This window comes from Bison bison, unplaced genomic scaffold, assembly GCF_000754665.1.
Source record: "Bison bison bison isolate TAMUID 2011002044 unplaced genomic scaffold, Bison_UMD1.0 scf7180017864299, whole genome shotgun sequence".
NCBI classification, from domain to species: domain Eukaryota; kingdom Metazoa; phylum Chordata; class Mammalia; order Artiodactyla; family Bovidae; genus Bison; species Bison bison.
In genome coordinates, this window is record NW_011494871.1 from 3,474,644 (window position 1) to 3,493,186 (window position 18,543).

The following is an 18,543-nucleotide window of genomic DNA, read 5'->3' on the forward strand; positions in this document are numbered from 1 at the left end:
CCCAACACACACCTCCCTAGCATTCAAAAAGGGTAGGCAAAGATGTTTTCCCCAAAGGAGGATTGCTATTCTCCTGTTTAAAAATCTTGAATGGAGCACCTCCTCTTGTTCTTGGAGTAAAAAGACTTGTATGATCTGGTTCCTAATTATATCGCCAGCTTCATCTCCAGTTATTTAATGTGACTGTTTTTCAAATGCTTTTCCCTCCCTTCAGGTGACAAGGCACACTGTTTCCCTTTTAACACAGCACAGTTCTCAGAGTGTGATCTGGGAAGCCCTAGGTGTCCCCAAAATCCTTTCAGAGGATCTGCAGGGTCAACACTATTTTCACAATAGCGCTGTATTCTTTGCTTTTCCTCACTCTGATTCTCATGAGTGTACAGTGGGTTTTTCTCAAAGGTGACGAGGCAGGTGATGATGCCGTTGCTCTGATGGCTAGTGGGTATGTGCTTTTGTGGGCTGTGTTTTTAACAGTTCCCATTTTTAAATGCTAAGAGGGTTAATATTGATAGAACCTCTTCAGGGTCTTCATTGACACCCAAGAGAGAAAAAGGGTCCTGAGTCCAGAAGGTCTGAGGACTGTCTTTCAGGCCTTGGTTAGTTGGGATTTCCGCTGAGGAGACTTGGCTTGGGTCTCCACAGCGTGACTTTTGGGTCACCTCTGCGGGTTGCGCCTTAGCACATATCCTGTGGTGGGTCGGTTAGTTACCTCTCACCGCCGGTACACACGGAAAGCTCCACCACAGAGGTGGGAACCCCAGTCAATCCCCAGTTCTGGAGACAGTGACTGCTCAGCAAACACAAACTGAGTGAATCTCTTTGAAGGTATCTGGGGATATGAACTACAACATGTTTTAAATCATAACCATTTTGTACTTCATGAGAGATGCATTCATTTCTTAACTTTTTTGACCCCTTAATATCTGAGTGGGTTTTAAGAAAGCAAGTTTTACTTTATATGCATTGTGTACATGTACACACATGTACACACACATAGGGAAGCGTACACATATTAAAGCAGAAAGAACCTTACTTGGTGGAAGTCAGGAGCTTCATTTTGGAATCTTCTTTCTCCTGTGCAAATAAGCATAGAGCCTTGAACAGGTCTTTTTATTCCTTTGACTATAACTTCCCTCATCAAATAATGTGATTGTGCTGGATTATCTAAAAAGTTTTTCCTATGTGAAATTATGTGATTATATATGAAGGGTGTCAAAGTGTATGTGATTCCTATTTCTTTATATATATTAAAATGAATGTACATTTAGATTTATTTATATATTAAAATCACTTTGTTTTCACAGGAAAGATGATAAAGACTATGCTTTAAAACAAATAGAAGGAACCGGGATCTCTATGTCGGCATGTAGAGAAATAGCAGTAAGTGAAGCTCTTTTTTATCATCATTATCAACCGACTTATGCGTATCAATTATATATAAGTCTATGAATTGTATTTGTCATAAACACACATTAATTGAAAGTTGAGAAGTATTTTTCATATCAACTATTTATAGAAAAGTGTAAAGATGGTATGTAGTTCTAGCAAAAATTGCTATATAAATTAATTGATTTGGGATTAAGTCTCAGTTGTTTATATAAATAGATATATTTTCCAAAAAAAGTTACTAAATAGATAAGGATCCAGTTATTCTTATTTCATTGTGTGTAATAAAAGTATTTATTATAAGTTAATTCATATAAAATTCATGTTTCTATTTTAATAAGATGAAATTATTGCCATTACTTATGAACTTAAAATGAGATTATTTGATTTTCATTGTTTCTGTCTATTCTTTTGCATATGTAAAATTATGTACCCCCTTTTTTGGAAGTATATCATTGCCACATGGTAATTAAAATCTCATTTTGATTCCAAAGGAAAATATTCATGTTAATGCATTACCAAATAATTATTCATACATTTAAAGTGAGCTTTTACTTCAGTTTTTACCATTGGGAAACTATGGGTCCAGACTTATCTTTTCAGTCTCTAGTCAGAGTATTCTAAAATATGTATTATAATAGTCTTCACTTGTATTGCTTTCAGCCCTCTTTCTACAGATATAGGCTGTTATGGCCTGGAGGTATTAATTTAAATAATTTTACTCATTTAACAGCTTCTATACCATTGGGTTTTCAACTAATAGTCAATTATTTTGTATCATGTTGACAGCAACTAGACCAAGTTAAAGTATAGAAACTTAGAAAAGTCAAGAACCCTGGCCTTAAGTGTTTACACACTGATGAGAAAGGAGACTCATAACTCTTACAGGAACAATATAACAGGCACTGTGATAGAAGTGACTGGGAAAAGGGTATATATACATAACTAGAGAATCGAGGAGGGTTTCAGATTTTGGAGGCCATGTAAGTATTATCCCCACAAGGGAAGAATAGGAGTGAGATGGAGGGCGTTCTTAACCAAAGGTACGCTGTAATGAAAACTGTATTTCATTTCATTGATAAAATTCTCATACTCTTGAATCTTGAGGTAAGATATCTGTTCATTAACTGTCAGTTCTGCAACTTCTACTAATCTCTGTGTTCCAGTCAGTTGTAAAGAATTAAAATCCATTGCAATATGGTGAGTGATGCTGGACATCAGGATAGTGATGACCTTCGGAGGGGCAGAGAGGGAGCAGAAGGACAGACAAGGGAGCTTTCAGGATCTAGTGATGTTCTGTTTCTTGATTTTGCCCTGGGTCTGGTCATGTGGGTTTCACGTGTGAAAACTCACTGAGCTGTGCACTTACCATTCATGTGCTTTCCTCTGTCTTTATTATTCATCAACAAAAAGTTTTTAAATCAACACTCCATTCATTTCAGAAACATTCTTAGCTTTTTATCTGTGTTGATAATTGTAAATGCAGTTAAGCACAGTAAGGAATACTCCTTATTTTTATTGTACTTGATAGTGGTTCTTCTACCTAAGGTGAGCAGAAATTTTTAATTTTGATAATGTCTTATTTGCTAGTTTTTTCCTTTTATGACTTGTTTTCTGTGTCTGGCTGAAGACATCTTCGTCTGTTTGCTGATTGTGAAGATATTTCCCTTTGTTTTCTTCTAAAGCCTTGCAATTTTAGCTTTTATTGTAAGTCTGTGATCTGTTCACTTCATTTCTATTTGTAGTCTGATGTAATGCTTGAATGTCTCCTCCCCTCTCTCCATGCGAATGTACAATTGTAGCATCATTTTTGGAAAAGACTCTTTCCCATTGAATTCCTTTGACATATTTGTAAAAAATGAAATGACTGTAAGTGTTGGACTATTTCTGGGCTCTATTCTGTTCCATTGATCTCTTTGTCTCTCCATGGCTGATTCCAGTCACTCTGCATCACACACATCAAGACTTGAAGTGAGGTGGTATAATGCCACCAGCTTTTATTCTTTTGATTCAGGATTGTTTGGGCTATTTTAGGTTCTCTGAATTAGCATGTACATTGTTGAACTGGTTAGTCATTTTTATTTCTAAAAAATGCCTGCTGAGATTATGGTTTACATCAGTTCAGGGAGAACTGATATCTTAATAATACTTAAACTTCCAAGCCATGAATCTTAAGAAGGTATATTTTCCATTTTTAAGGTTTTTAAAAAATTTCTGTCAACAACGTTTTATAGTTTTTTAGTGTGGAGGCTTTACATAGTTGTTAAATTCATTCCTAAGGATTTTATGTTTTCTGTACTATGTATGTATTATTTTAAAATATTTTCTACTTCTTTGCTTCTGTACTTAGGATTGATTTTTTTAATGTTATAAGTTTTTTTAAATCAAATTTATTTAGATTTACCTGATTTACCCACTTACTTATGTATATCTTTTCTGAGTATTTCCTTCGTCCTAATTTTTTTTCTTTTCGGTTGTGCTGGGTCTTCGTCGCTGCGTGGACTTTTCTCTAGTTGCGGTGTATGGGCTTCTTACTCGGTGGCTTCCGTTGTTGCGGAGCACGGGCTCTAGGGCACACAGGCTTCAGCAGTTGCATCACGTGGGCTCAGGAGTTGTGTCTCTCGGGTTCTAGAGCACAGGCTCTGTAGTTGTGGTGCACGAGTTTAATTGCTCTGCGGCATGTGGGATCTTCCCAGGCCAGGGATCAAACCCATACCTCCTGCATTGGCAGGCGGGTTCTTTACCACTGAATCAGGCCAGGGATCAAACCCATACCTCCTGCATTGGCAGGCGGGTTCTTTACCACTGAATCACAATGAAAGCCCTAAAATGCTATATATTATATAAATTATATTTCTAAATTCACTGGTAGGTTTGGTGATATCTTGGAATTTCCTACATAAATAATTATGTCATCTGTAAATGGGAATAGTTTTACTTCTTTCTGTCTGTATGCTTTTATTTTTCTCCTTTCCTATTGCATTGGCTAGAACCTCTCAGAAGATGTTGGATGGTGGTAAGAGCCAGCATCTTACTGCTTGTTCCCAATCTTGGGGGAAAGTGTTTTCAGTGTTTCACCATCAAGTTAAATGCTAGCTATAGGCTTTTTACAGATACCATCAGCCAAGCTTTAGGAAGTTCCCTTTTTTTTTTTTGTAAATGGTAATGAATTTTGTCAAATGCTTTTTTCACATGTCCTGAAATGACTGTATAGTTCTTCTGTATAGTTCTGTATACAGAATGATTGTATAGTTTTTCCTCTTACTGTTATATTGGCTGACTGCATTGATTACTTTCCTAATATTTATCCAATTTTACAGTTTTGAAATAATCCCTGCTTGATTATATATATCACTTGATTTGATTTACCAGTGTGCTGTTAAGGAGTGTTAGGTCTTCTGAAGAATGTTAGTCTATGATTATCATTCTTGTACTGCCTTTGTCTTCGGTATTGAAGTTGTGCTGTCCTCACAGAGCAAGTCAGGCAGCCTTTCTTCATCCTCTGTATTCTGATAGTTTCCGTGCAGTTGGCAGTTATTTTTCCTCAGATGCTTGACAGAATTCACAAACCATATATTTTCACATTTAGCATTTTGTGTTTAAGTTGTATTTTTTATGTAATTTTTCATTTTGTTTAAGTTATTGAATTTACTGGCACAAGGTTAAGAATATTGTCTTACTGTCTTTCATAAATGTAGCTTCTGTAGTGGTGTCCCTGTTTCATTGTGGACTTGGTAATTTGTGTTCTCTGTGTCATTGATTTTTGCTCTTAAACTTTATTATTTCTTCTACTTATTTTTGGCCTGCTTTTCTTATCTTCTTAAGGTGGACCATTAGGTCATTGATATTTTAAAAAACTATTGTTTTCTAATAAGGCAATGAAGACTATAAGTTTGCCCCTAAGCTATGTTTTTCTTCATTTTTTTCTTGAGAAATTTTGTCACATTGTATTATTATCATCACATAGTACAATTTCCATTTTCTTTGTGAGTTTTTTCTTTTATTCATGGGTTATTTAGAAATATATGGTTTAATTTTTAAATATGTGAGGCTTTCCAGATAGTTTATTGTTGATTACTAGTTTTTTCCCCCACAACTGGTCTCCTTGTTCCTCTCATAGCTCACTGCCTCACAGGGTTGCAGAGAGTGGTTAAGACCCTACCCAGATTACCCAGGCTCTTATCTTGGCTTTGGACTTCCCTCATAGCTCAGTTGGTAAAGAATCCGCCTGCAGTGCAGGAGACCTGGGTTCGATCCCTGAGTTGGGAAGATCCCCTGAAGAAGGGAATGGCTACCCACTCCAGTATTCTGGCCTGGAGAATTCCATGGACTGTATAGTCCACGGGGTTGCAGAGTCGGACATGACTGAGAGACTTTCACTTCACTTGTTACCCTGGCTTTACCACTTACCTGGCTTGTAGGACCCAAAGCAGGTTCAGGTTACCTGATTTCCCTGTTTTAGTTTCCTCTTTGTAAAATGAGAGCAGTGGTGTCTCATAGGGTTTCTGTGCATGAGGAGCGTTGGTCACTTCTTAGGGCACGGTGAGCTCTGGGTACCTGTTGGCTCCTCAGTAGATGCCAGTCATCACTGTGGCAGCCACAGTGTGCAGATGGCCTGCCCACTTGAATTTATCTGCTGCCAGAGGACTTCTGTGGAAGGTCTCAGCACATTTTATATCCCAGAACCTTGTGTAGCACCTACCACAGGGCCTGGTGTGTGGCAGGTGTTGGGTAAATGAGCCCTGCTAAATGTAGTGCAGCTCCCTGGAAGTGCGTGAGTGTAAATATTTACTTAGAGGCAGGTCCTCACAGAGACTGAGCTCCAGCCAGCTCCAATCCCTCAGTGACCCAGCTCCCAGGAGAGCGTGTTGTACGTACTCAGTAGTGATAGCTATTTACTGTACTAGTTTGCCCAGGCTGCCACAACAGAATGCTACAGACTGGGGGACTTCAACAACCCAGAACCTTGTTTTCTTAGTGGTGGAGGGTGCCTGCACAGTTGGTTTCCTGTGAGACCTCTCCTTGGTTTGCAAACGGCCACCCTCTTGTGGCCTCTTCATGAGGTCATCTTTCTCTGCGTTCTAATCTCCTTTTCTTATAAGGTCATCATTCTGATTCGATTAGGGCCCATCCTACTGACCTCATTTTACTTTTATTGCCTCTTTCAGGGTCTTATCTCCAAATAGCATCATTCTGAGGGCCCCGGGATTAGGGTTTCAACACAAGAATTTGCAAACACAAACTCAGTTAAGTCCGTAACACTTTTATTACTACTATAATAATCATACTTACTCACTAGTAAAATCATTGCCCTCAAAGACTTAATATTTGACCAATTAGATGGATTTTCTTAAAAATAGAAGTGAATTGATTTTTTTGATGAAAGCATTGATGTTAGTCCACAGTTCAGAAGCCAAAGGGTGTGTTGACGATGCCTTTAGCTGATACATTTTGTTTATTCATGAATTCAGTTATTCATATATTCACCAGGTGTTTAATGAATACCTTTCAAGTACCAGGCAGTGTGCTTGAAACTAGCAGTTCCGTGATAATCAAAACACAGTACCTGCCACTGTCCAGTTCACAGCCTAGTATATATTTAAAATATCTGTGTCTCTGGATGAAGAATTACTGCCTCTGGGGGCTTGGTCTTAGGAGGTGTTGGTATTAGACCACAGAGTGTTGGATTTGTATTTTAGAAATTAATTAACTTTGAAAGCATTTAAATCCTGATTCTAACCACTACTTATGAATGTGACCTTGAGCAAATTATTTAATCTACACCACCATTTCCTCTTTGTAAAACAGAAGCAGTATAAATATTTCATAGGGTAATTCATGATGGAGTGAGATAGTGCATGTCACATACTTGGTCCCATTCTTGGCACCTGGGAAGAGCTCAGTAAAATGGTTGCTGCTGTTTTCTTTTTAGTACAGTAACTAAAAAGGTGAGATTCAGGCGACACCTGAGAATAACCTACTTATATGTAGGTTTCTAATAATTTGAGAGAGCTTTTGCCAAAGCTTTGGAGTTTGTTTGTTATAATTTCCACCCTGATGGTTTCCAGAGAGGATTTGAAATCGCTGCCCAGCTGAGAAGTGTGTTCCAGTTGTGAGGTAATGGAGAAAACACTGACCCAGAACTGAGATGAACTTAGCGCTAGGTCCCCTCCTCCAGCCAGCCGACTGGTCCCTAGTGACCCCAGAGTCCCGGCTTTCCTGCATCAGATTCTTGGCCTTGTTTGTTAATTAGCAAATAGTTCTAGATATTGGGCTTAAGTTTCAGAGAATTTGTATTTAATCTCTAGAGTTTCGTAAGTTTGAAGTTTTGTTCTAAAAGTAGAAATATATAACTTGAATTTAATCTTGTTCCTAAATAGAATAATCATTTTCCAAAGAATAATTGTTCATATAAATGACTTCATATATAGTCCATTCGTAGTCTTTGTTTTGTGAATTCATTTCAGAGCCCCTAATACATTATTAACATTACATTTACTTGATACCTGTTTTGGTGACAGTATTCTTATAAAAGATATTGAAGTCCTAAGTTCTAAGACCTTGACTTTCTCACAGATCTGTCATGTCTTTGGAACACATTTGCAGGGCACGGTGTAAATCATTTCTAACTGATAAAGACAGAATATCAGGCTTCATGAGAAGTTTTTTCTTATTGTTGCTGTTTTATTTGTTTTTGCTTGGTGGAGGGGGAATGCTGATGGATTATTAGGGCCACTTGGGTTGCTAAACGGAGATAAAATAAGGAGATACAAGGTTTTACATTGAAGAATGTCCTTCTAGGAGATGACAAGGGTTAATAAGCCCTTGAAAGTGTGTTCTACTTGGTTGTTTCTGTTTGTACAAGCTCTTTATTATTTTATGAAACATTTATAAAATTTTAATCAACTTTACTTTGTAATGTAAATACCTAGGAAAATAGGTACTGTATCTCACAGAATTACAGATCTTAATTCTCATCTGGTATTCAGTGGTGATGAATGTTATTTTGTTGTGTTTTCTTATGTTGCTGTTACAGTTGTCCCTTTGTATCCATGGATTCAACCAACTGCAAGTAGGAAATATTTGGGGGAAGAAATTTCCAGAAAGTTCCAAAAAGCAAAATTTGAATCTACCATGCTCCAGCAACTATTTGTGTAGTATTTACATTGTATTAGATATTTTAAGTAATCTAAAGATGATTTTAAGTATATGGGAGGATGTGCATAGGTTATATGCAGATATTGTACCATTCTACATAAGGAACTTGAGCACTGGGGGATTTGGGTACCCACGTGGGGTGGGATATTGGGGAGTCCTGGAATCAGACCCCCTCTGATATTGAGGGACAACTATAGGTAGTTTTTCAAAGAATTACAAACTACAGATTTAAGTGTATTGTTGTGTGATGTCAAAACATAGACAACTAGCGGAATGGAAGAAAATATTTGTAAATCATATACTGCTAAAGGATTAATGTCTACACTATATGAGGAAATACAACTCAATAACAACATCAAAAAACCCAGTTCAAAAATAGGCAGTGGACTTGAATAGACATTACGATAAAGACTTGAATAGACGTTTCTCCAAGGAAGATATACCAATAAGCACATGAAAAGATACTTAACACCATGAGTCATTCGGGAGTGCAAATCAAAGCCACAGCAGATACCACATCATACCTATTAGGACGTGGCTATTATAAAAAAAATTGTAGAAGGTAAATAAACGTTGATGAGGGTGTGGAGAAATTGGAACTCTCAACACATTGCTGATGGGAATGTAAACGGTGAAACTACTGTGAAAACCAGTTTGGTGGTTCCTGGAAAAGTTAAACATAGAGTCATCATATGATCTCGCCGTTCCCCTCCTAGGTATTTACTCAAAGAACTGAAAGGAGGAATTTGAGTACTCATACACCAGCGTTCATAGCAGCATTATTCACAGTAGCCAAAATGTGGAAATAACCAGTGACTGTTAGCTGATGAATGAATAAGCAAACTGTGTATATATGGAATGGAACGTACCCAGCCATAAAAAGCAATGAAATTTTGATATATGTTACACCGTGGATAAACCTTAAAGACTAAGTTATGCTTAGTGAAATAAGCCAGACACAAAAGGACAAATAATGATTCTACTTATGTGAGGCACCTAGAATAGGCAAATTCATAGAGACAGAAAGTAGAATAAAGGTTACCAGGGGCTCACAGGGAGAGAAAAGTGGGGAGTTATCGCTTAACAGGTACAGAATTTCTGTTTAGGATGATAAAATGGTTCTAAAATGGATGTTTCGGGATGGCTGCATAGCATTGTGAGTGTGCTTATGCTACTGAATTGAACCCTTAAAAATGGTTAAAATGGTAATTTCTTAAAAATTTACTTATTAAAAAATGTTTACAACATAATATTTTAACATTATATTTATTTTTAATTGAAGGATAATTGCTTTACACTATTACGTTGGTTTCTGCCATACATCAACATGAATCAACCATAGGTATCCATATGTTCCCTCCCTCTTGAACCCAACTCCTACCCCATCCCACCCCGCTAGGTTATCAGGGAGCACCAGGTTGAATTCCCTGTGTTATATAGCAGCTTCTCATTAGCTATCTATTTTACATATGGTAACGTATATATTTCAGTCCTGCTGTTTCAATTCTCCTACCCTCTCCTGCCCCCAGTGTGTCTATAAATCTGTTCTCTATGTCTGAGTCTCTATTCATGCCCTGCAGATAGGTTCATCAGTAGCATAAAATGGTAATTTTTACATTGTATATATTTTACCATAATAAAAACATTAAAGAAGGAAGCCGACTGAACAATAACAAAACTGACAGATTTACACAATTATATCTTTTCGGTATCTTTTGCCCACAGATTTGTATTCATTTGTATGGGCATCTCAAAATTGTATGGGTATTTATTAGATTTTTAGGATTGAGTACCATTAGGTTTGTATTGCCTTTGAGTTACAAACAGTGTGGGGTTTTTCATGTTACTTGTATGACAAAGATTTTTAATGACTCCCCTTTGTTTTGCAGCTACTTCGAGAACTTAAGCACCCAAATGTCATCTCTCTTCAAAAGGTGTTTCTGTCTCACGCAGACAGGAAAGTGTGGCTTCTGTTTGACTATGCTGAACATGACCTCTGGGTAAGGTGCACCGTGGTGGATGTGGGCCAGTGGTTTCAGTCGGGGATCAACAGGACTAACTGGAGACAATTTGGGGAGCTCATCGTAGTAATAGAGTTATTATTTTAAGATAAAAGGGATCTCAGAATGTTTTTGAGAAAGTATGAAGGCTAGAGTATTGCTTTGTATTTTTACTTTTGTTCTTATCAGTTTGACATGCTGCAGAGAACAAAAGAATCTGAAGAGTATAAACAGCTCTTTAATATTGTTTTCCTAGCTGTGGATTTTGACAACATAAAAAAAAGTAACAGTAATAACTGTTTTGTTGTAAAGTTTAAAAGCGGCGTATTTCCTTTTTTTCTGTAGTGAAGGGAATCTAAGATGAGAAGGTGATAATACCTTGTGTAGGGACCTGAGTATGTTGTGTTTATTGGGAGAACTAGATTGAGGTTTGGGCTTCCCTGGTGGCTCAGCTGGTAAAGAATCTGCCTGCAATGCAGGAGATGTGGGTTTGATCCCTGGATTGGGAAGATCCCCTGGAGAAGGGGAAGGCTACCCACTCCAGTATTCTGGCCTGGAAAATTTCATGGACGGACTAGATAGATAGATAGATAGATAGATAGATATAGTCCTTGTGGTCTCAAAGAGTCGCACACAATTGAGCAACTTAGATTCACTCACTTGGATTGAGATTTAGTGGGCCTATTTGTCAAATGACAGAGGGCAAATCTCTTAATGATTCTGAAGGGGTAGCTTCCCCATCTGTAAAATATAATACTTTTACTGCTTTTTTTTTTACAAGTAAATAATGTCCAGTATTGTGTCGTTAATTAATTAACAACTACTTCACTATTGTGAAATATATTTTTATGCTATTTAATACATAATAAGTTCTTTAAAGATTTGGCTATGTTTTGCATCCTGTCTATACTTACTGAATTAGCATGGCTGTGCATTTATTGAGCTAAATAAAAAGAGAAAACATATGCAAGGGATTACTGTATCCTGGCTCAATTTCAGAATCTTCAAAATATATCTCTTCATTCAGCTGTAGTTCATAAATGGAAGTACAAAATTTTGAAATAAAGCTAGCACAAATCTCAGTAAAACTGTGTAAAAGGAAATTTACCTTCTGAAAATAATGAAAGTTTCAAACTCTTTTGCTAATTTCCAGATGAATCCTCATTTCGGTCATTTTAACTTTAACAGACTCCAGAAATTGAAACTTATTTTGGTTTCATATGCTTTCAGATTTATTTTTTAAAAAAAGTTTTTTCGTATTGTTTGTAGATTGCTATTTTACATGACTAAATGTGATTTGATTCAATTTATTTTTATATAAGTTACCTGGAAAGAACTATTTTCAAACAAAATAGACACATGAAATTTTCCCTCTTTTATGAGACTATTGCCCAAGGTTCGTGATAGTTTTTGTTGGCTTCTATTATTGTAAAAGAAATCTAATCAAATCAAATTCGGATTCTGTTAATAAAAGTTCATTAAATTGGAGTGGCCAGTATTGAACACTTATCATATTTAAGTGTAATATAAAATCAAATTATATAATCCAAATTTATGAGAAAATTTCTAGGCTAGTTGATAAGCATGGTATGTAATAAGACATACTTGAGCATAGGAGATAGTATTGTATTCAACATGTTTTCTAGCAAAACTGGAATGTAATATTTAATTTTATGTGTAGGTATAATAATTATACTTTAATAAATTAAGCTGCATGTAATGTGTGTATATGGAGAAGGAAATGGCAACCCACTCCAGTATTGTTGCCTAGGGAATGCCAGGGTCAGAGGAGCCTGGTGGGCTGCCATCTATGGGGTCGCACAGAGTTGGACACGACTGAAGCGACTTAGCAGCACAGCAGAATGTGTGTATAGAGTCACTACTGGCTTTATCAACTCATGTAAGCCAAATAAGCATTTCTAGTGCTCATTTTAATAAAAACCAAATGATGATTCAGTTTACTAAAACTACTTTTTATCCATTTTATTTTCTTATTTTAATTGGAATATTGAATTAGCTGGGGTAAGGCAGCAAAGGCAAAAAGAATAAAAAGTCATTTTAAAAAATTACTTAGGTGTTGGTGAAATCTTATGGTATGCATATTGCAGTATTTGTTATATAACCCAGGAATAAAAGTGAAGGTAAGAAATTCTCCACTGTAGTTTTTGTAGCTATAAAATATTGGTAAAGAAGTAATTTGTAATACCTTAATGAAAATACTGCCTAAAGAAATGTATATGGCATCAACTTATTATCTTACCTCCCCTGCATGTTTCTTCCTTTCATTCTTACTCTGGCAGGTTTTAATGTTCTTTTTTTAATGTATCTTAATTTTTTTTTTTAAGCTCTGAGAGCTGCTGGTTCTTCTTAAGGTGATGTGACTTGGATAGTTCTTTGAATAGGTGACAAAACAGTCTAGATTATTAGGACTTACTATAGCTCTGTTTTGTTTGCCTGTTCTTAAGTACTTCAAAAAAATGACTGAGAAGAAAATTAAAATAATATCATGCTTCTACTAAAGGATAGATTAATCATACTAAATTGATTAATCATACTACATACTACTAAAGGCACTAACTGATACCCTTTACCTTCCCAAATATAGGCCTTTGCTCTGTATTTTTTCTTTGGAAAATAAAACTCCTTCACTCATTAGTCATTTGTTATTTCTTACCCATTTTCTACTTCTGTATCTTAAGAAAAGGGAAATGAAAAGGTTAAGTTATACTATTAAATAATAGTTATACTATTAAAATAATCACTCCTGTTTTAATTATTTTTACTAAGTTCAAGAATACACCTAATATGCAGTCAGATACTGGCCAGGAGTCTGCTCTAGTGTCTGTTAGATTCGGGCCTATGCCCAGTGGTATGCACAGCAGAGTTGGCTGCAGCTGATTTCTAGATTTTCTTGCAGTTTGAGTGCTTTCATTACAATGAAGACATCTGTCGAGAGTTTGAAACATTGGATCTTGTTTCTGTTGAGGTACATTTATTTGTAAAATGATTTTTCTATTTATAAAGTGGCATTATGTTTACTGGATGTCCACTAACATTATACCTAGAAAGCTTTGCTAGATGTTTCAAGGCCATTTTTTCTCCCCTCTTCTGAAGCATTCATATTTCTAAATATTATATATGACCAGAGATATGTACTGGTCATTTACATATTATTCCTTTGTGCTTCTGTGTACTTAATTGAAATATTTTTCCATTTGCTTTCTTTATAACCCAGTTGTGGTAAATAGTTAGCACACCTATGCTATGTCAACCAGCCAAAACTCTCTTTTTTTCTTTCTTTCATTTAATACACATTTTATTCACTGCCGAATAACAGATATTTGTTTCTTGAAAATTTTCACTAAACAGGTCAAGTAACTCTGAAAGTAATTTTTAATTATACTTTAAAAATAAAATCACATTACTTTCTACTTCTTTGTTGTAATTTATTTTCTGAGGCCCTATCCCATGCTCAGGAAATGACTTTTTAGCTGTAGTTATTTAAGGTTATTTATGCTATCCAGCAGAATGTGAAATGATATTTTCAGTATCTTTGGAAATCCCTGAGTATTTCTTTTTCAGTTAGGAAAATATTATTTATCAAACTATCTTTCCTTCTTTTCTTTTTTAAGCTTCTGGTGATATTTTTCTTTCTTTCAGCATATAATCAAGTTTCACAGAGCTTCTAAAGCAAACAAGAAGCCAGTTCAGTTACCTCGGGGGATGGTGAAGTCACTATTGTATCAGATTCTGGATGGGATCCACTACCTGCATGCTAACTGGGTGTTGCACAGGGATTTGGTAAGTTGAAACGTAGTTAGGTGTAAGCTAGAAAGATGCACTTGTGAGTTGGGTGATATATCTAGATGTTAGTGCTGTACAGGCCTGCAGACCTTACAGGGGAAGCAGGAATGCTACGGTCTCAAAACTAGCCCAGCCTTGTGCTTCTGTGTGATGTCCCCTGCTTCGGGACATACATGAGCTGGTGCTTAAGAGGTGAAAGAGGCCACACTGGTTTTGGTAAGCTTTTAAGTCTGTAAATAAAGCATTGGCTTGCTTTACATTGATTATTAGATGCCAGACAAACTCTGGAAGTTGGTGTATTTATGAATAACTTGAAAATACAACCTTTGGAGCCTACTGCATATGAAGTTGAATATTAGAAGAGAAGTGTTCAAGTGCTTGTTTTTTGAACCCCACTATATTAGTAGCAGTCTCTCAGCCAATAGCCTTTATTAATCATGATTGGATACATTATTAAGAAGCCTTGCCATGTTAAGGTACACTAAATTCTTAAGAATTCAGAAACTTCAGAAATTGACTTTATTTTTATTTTACATCGCAGAATAGTGTATTCCCTTAAAAAAAAAGTATAGCATTAAATTGTTGATTAAATTGTGCTTGTTCATGAAAGCTTTATATATTTAAATCATTTAAATTTCAGATTCCTGTTTACCCCTTTGATATTGCATAATTACATTGTGTTTTTGTTCTTTTCTTTGTAAATGTAGTGACTCTAGTGAGGTTTGTAGCAATGCCTTCATTTCAAGCAGTTATAGACACAGTGCTGGAAGCTGTGGCGTGGTCTCTGATCACATGTGTACTTAGGAGAAGTCTCCATCCGGATAAGGTGGAGCCACTCTGTCCTCACATGTGTGCTCTTTGCCGGGTGCTCTGTGTTTAATACATTCGTCTCTGCCTTCAGTCAGGTGTTGTAGTTTCTGGTTCTTTCATCTGTCTTCAGTAAATCTCCTTGAAATACATTTAGTGGCAGTTATTTTATCTCCAGTTCTCAAGCCTAGAAAAAGCATTTACAGTAGGACCAGTAACACATCAGAAGTTTGGTTGAAATAACTTTTTATCTTATGCAAACTTTATTTTTAATAGAAGTAGGATATTTATAAGCAGTGAATTTACAGAACATAAATATGAAAAATCCTTTGTCTCTTTATGAAAATGAAAATAAATTTCAACTTTTAGAAGAGTCAGCTTAGGGGAAAACTGTTACTACTTTTGAGCTCCTGACATTTTTCATGATTTTAAAAGAATAGAATCTGGTTAAAGGGCATTTTTCTCCCTTAGAGTTAATTATGCTAAGATAATGTTGATTTTTTAATTTAAATATTTCTCATCACTAAAATATGTATGTTCATTAGATGAACACAAACTGATTTTAAACCAGTATTTAATTTTTATATTAATATGTAATATACCTCCTCTGTTCATGGAATTCTCCATGCAAGAATCTAATGTATAATGTACCTTCTCTGTTCATGGGATTCTCCAGGCAAGAACACTGGAGGAGTGGGTTGCCATTCCCTTCTCCAGGGTATCTTTGCAATCCAGCGATCAAACCTGGGTCTCCTGCATTGGCAGGTGGATTCTTTACCATCTGAGCCACCAGGGAAGCCCCATAATATACCTGAACTGCTTACATTAGTGTTAACTACACTATGAAATAATGAAAGTAATGAAAATAGTTTTGAAGTCTGATTTCTTTTGGGAGAGTTCTTTCTATTGACACAGCCTGAACAGTTGTCTTTGGCATAGAGACAGTGCCAAGCAGGTCATTTCAGAAGTGTGTGTTTGTGGTGCCCCCAGAGACAGGGCGTGGAGCAGTGTGCCCAGGTGCAGGTGACAAAGGAACATGCTGTGTGCAGCTGATTTAAAAGTAATAATGAAACAAACTAAAAGTAGTCACACTTCATTATTACCAGATACTCGCAATTCTGAACAGTATCAGGGGTAAAATATTCCTGTTCACTGAAGCAGATCCCTCCTGGTGCTGTACCCCCTCTTGCTAGGCCACTGCCATCTGTTTAGAAGTGTGTTCATCCACAATCTTTTCTAAACTGTAATCAATTATTTGTCTGCTGCTGCCTCCTTTGACTTTCCGTCTGAAGCATGGTTTCCTGTAATGTCTATGCTTGGCTTCTTAGTGCTCTTTCCAAACGCCTGACCCTTCTGTGCATCACAGGCCCACTGACCATTCTCTCAGTGAAGTGATAACCTCCTCCCCTAGGCTGGATCTTACTGGTTCAGGTCCCTGCCTCTTGAATTATTCTTCAGTTCTTGAAGGAAAGATTCATAATCATAGTTTTTATTAAAATTGTGCCTACCTTCCTGCCAACTGAAAATCAAATTTTGGAGTTTGATTGATAGTGTATAATTTTTCAACTACAGCTACATAAGATATTCATATATGTAGTATTAAAAGTATTTACTCTGAAGAATATTCTTTAGAAGCTGTATGACATGACATTTTTTAAAAAATCTTTCCTCAAGCAGTTATTATTTGCAGTATAATTACTAGTTAATTATGTTATTTGCTCCTCTTCAGTCAGGTTTAGATGAAATGAGGTGATACCAACCTTAGCAGATCTACGTAGATTTCTAATGTTAAGAATTGGACAAGTTGGTTAAGGTGCTGACTTGCCACATGAAGCTTCATATCAAGGTAGAAAATTAACATAGACCCCCTAAAAACACCATTTGAAAATAGTCCAGAGTGTTACTGAAGCTTTTGCTTAATAAAATTGGCTTTATTGTTAATAGAAACACTGATTTGAGTTGATAGAGTTATGGAGTTCTTTGGTTGATATGTATAGTTAACTTTACCATTTAATAAATAAAAGTTAATTTTGTCACTACTGATCATTATGTAGTAGCAAATCAGTAACTGAGGTCTGTCATCCTCCACAGGAAATATACTTGATAATTCTGGAACTCTTGTTAGGCTGAATGTAGTAATAAGTACACATGTGCAGATGTTCTAAGAAATGGGCTGGAAAGGAAAACTATGCAGTATTTGTGAGATAATTTATGAATTTAAAGTAAACTGGAGAGAGAAATAAAAACAGTAGTGTGTGTAAGGTAACTTTACTCTTTCTTTGGGACTGCGTCCTTCCCCTCTCTTCTCATATTCTCCTCTCCTTGGAAATGAAAGTTGTTTGACTAGCAGTCTATAGTCCTGGTTCTGGCATTACCACCTGTATTAATCATTGTTCTCGGGTCTGTGTAGAGAGAACTGGGTCTGTGTGGAGAGAGTAAGGTTTCTCCTAAGCACTTCCGTCAGGCAGTTGTGGAGGCAGGGTCAGTCCAGAAGCTGCAAGTCAGGCTGGCAGGTTTGGCAAACCCAAGGCAAGAGGTGCACTTGAGTCCAGAGTCAGGCCACTGGCAGAACTCCTTTTTGTTTTGGGGTGAGGCCCACCCACACTATGGAGGGTGATCCCACTTAACTCAGAGTCCACAAATTTAAATGTTAATCTCATCTAAAAACACCTTGATAGAAAACATCCAGAATACTCTTTGACCAGATGTACAGGCACTATGGTCCAGCCAAGGTGACACCCAAAATAGCCATCCTATTTAAACGGGTCAACTGAGACACGTGCAACGTGGGAAGAGGTATTTCAGGGTTGTGTTGTCCATATTCTCCCCCGCCTCAGCCCCCCAGTTATCTGCTTACATAAAATAGGAGTGTTTTGTTGAGTTAAGGAATATTAAGTTTTTTGGTTGTTTTTTTTTTTTTGCCGTATGTATCATAAAGAGAAACTAAGTGTGAAATATTAGGAAAGCTTCAAGTAAAGATATGTTTTAATGACTCAAAATAAGAATAAGTTTGAAGTCCATTAGCCTAATTGATTGGTGGTTTTTTCCTGAGCCCAGTCTAGTAAAAAGCTTGAAGCACCAAAGTCATATTCGATCCTTTTTGTGTAGAAGCCAGGCTTGACCCAGCAGTGGTGACTGAACTCCCCTTTGAGATGCAGTCCTCTGGGATTGAGTTAGAGCACATGGGCAAGGGTGTGACCACCAGTGACTCCACTGTGACCTATTTGAGGATGTCCAGCCAGTTCACTAGGCTCTATCAGTGGAAATGATTATTTTTTTAATAAAACTTTCTAAATTTTGTCATTGTTTTCTTGTGCAATTGTGAAATTTCAAACTCAGTAATTTTTCTTTTCCTAGGGAAAATTCTGTGATAGATTAAGAATTTGAA

General features: G+C 36.5%; 1 protein-coding gene across 1 annotated transcript in view; it reads left to right on the forward strand.

The window, feature by feature from the left end:
* The window catches only part of CDK8 (cyclin-dependent kinase 8), an 88,084-nt gene that overhangs the window by 38,185 nt on the left and 31,356 nt on the right, over positions 1-18,543 (forward strand). Inside the window, exons 4-6 of the mRNA XM_010851253.1 lie at positions 1,305-1,380; positions 10,434-10,544; positions 14,205-14,345. Of these exons, the coding sequence (XP_010849555.1) occupies positions 1,305-1,380; positions 10,434-10,544; positions 14,205-14,345 (328 nt within the window). The remainder of the gene's footprint in view (positions 1-1,304; positions 1,381-10,433; positions 10,545-14,204; positions 14,346-18,543) is intronic.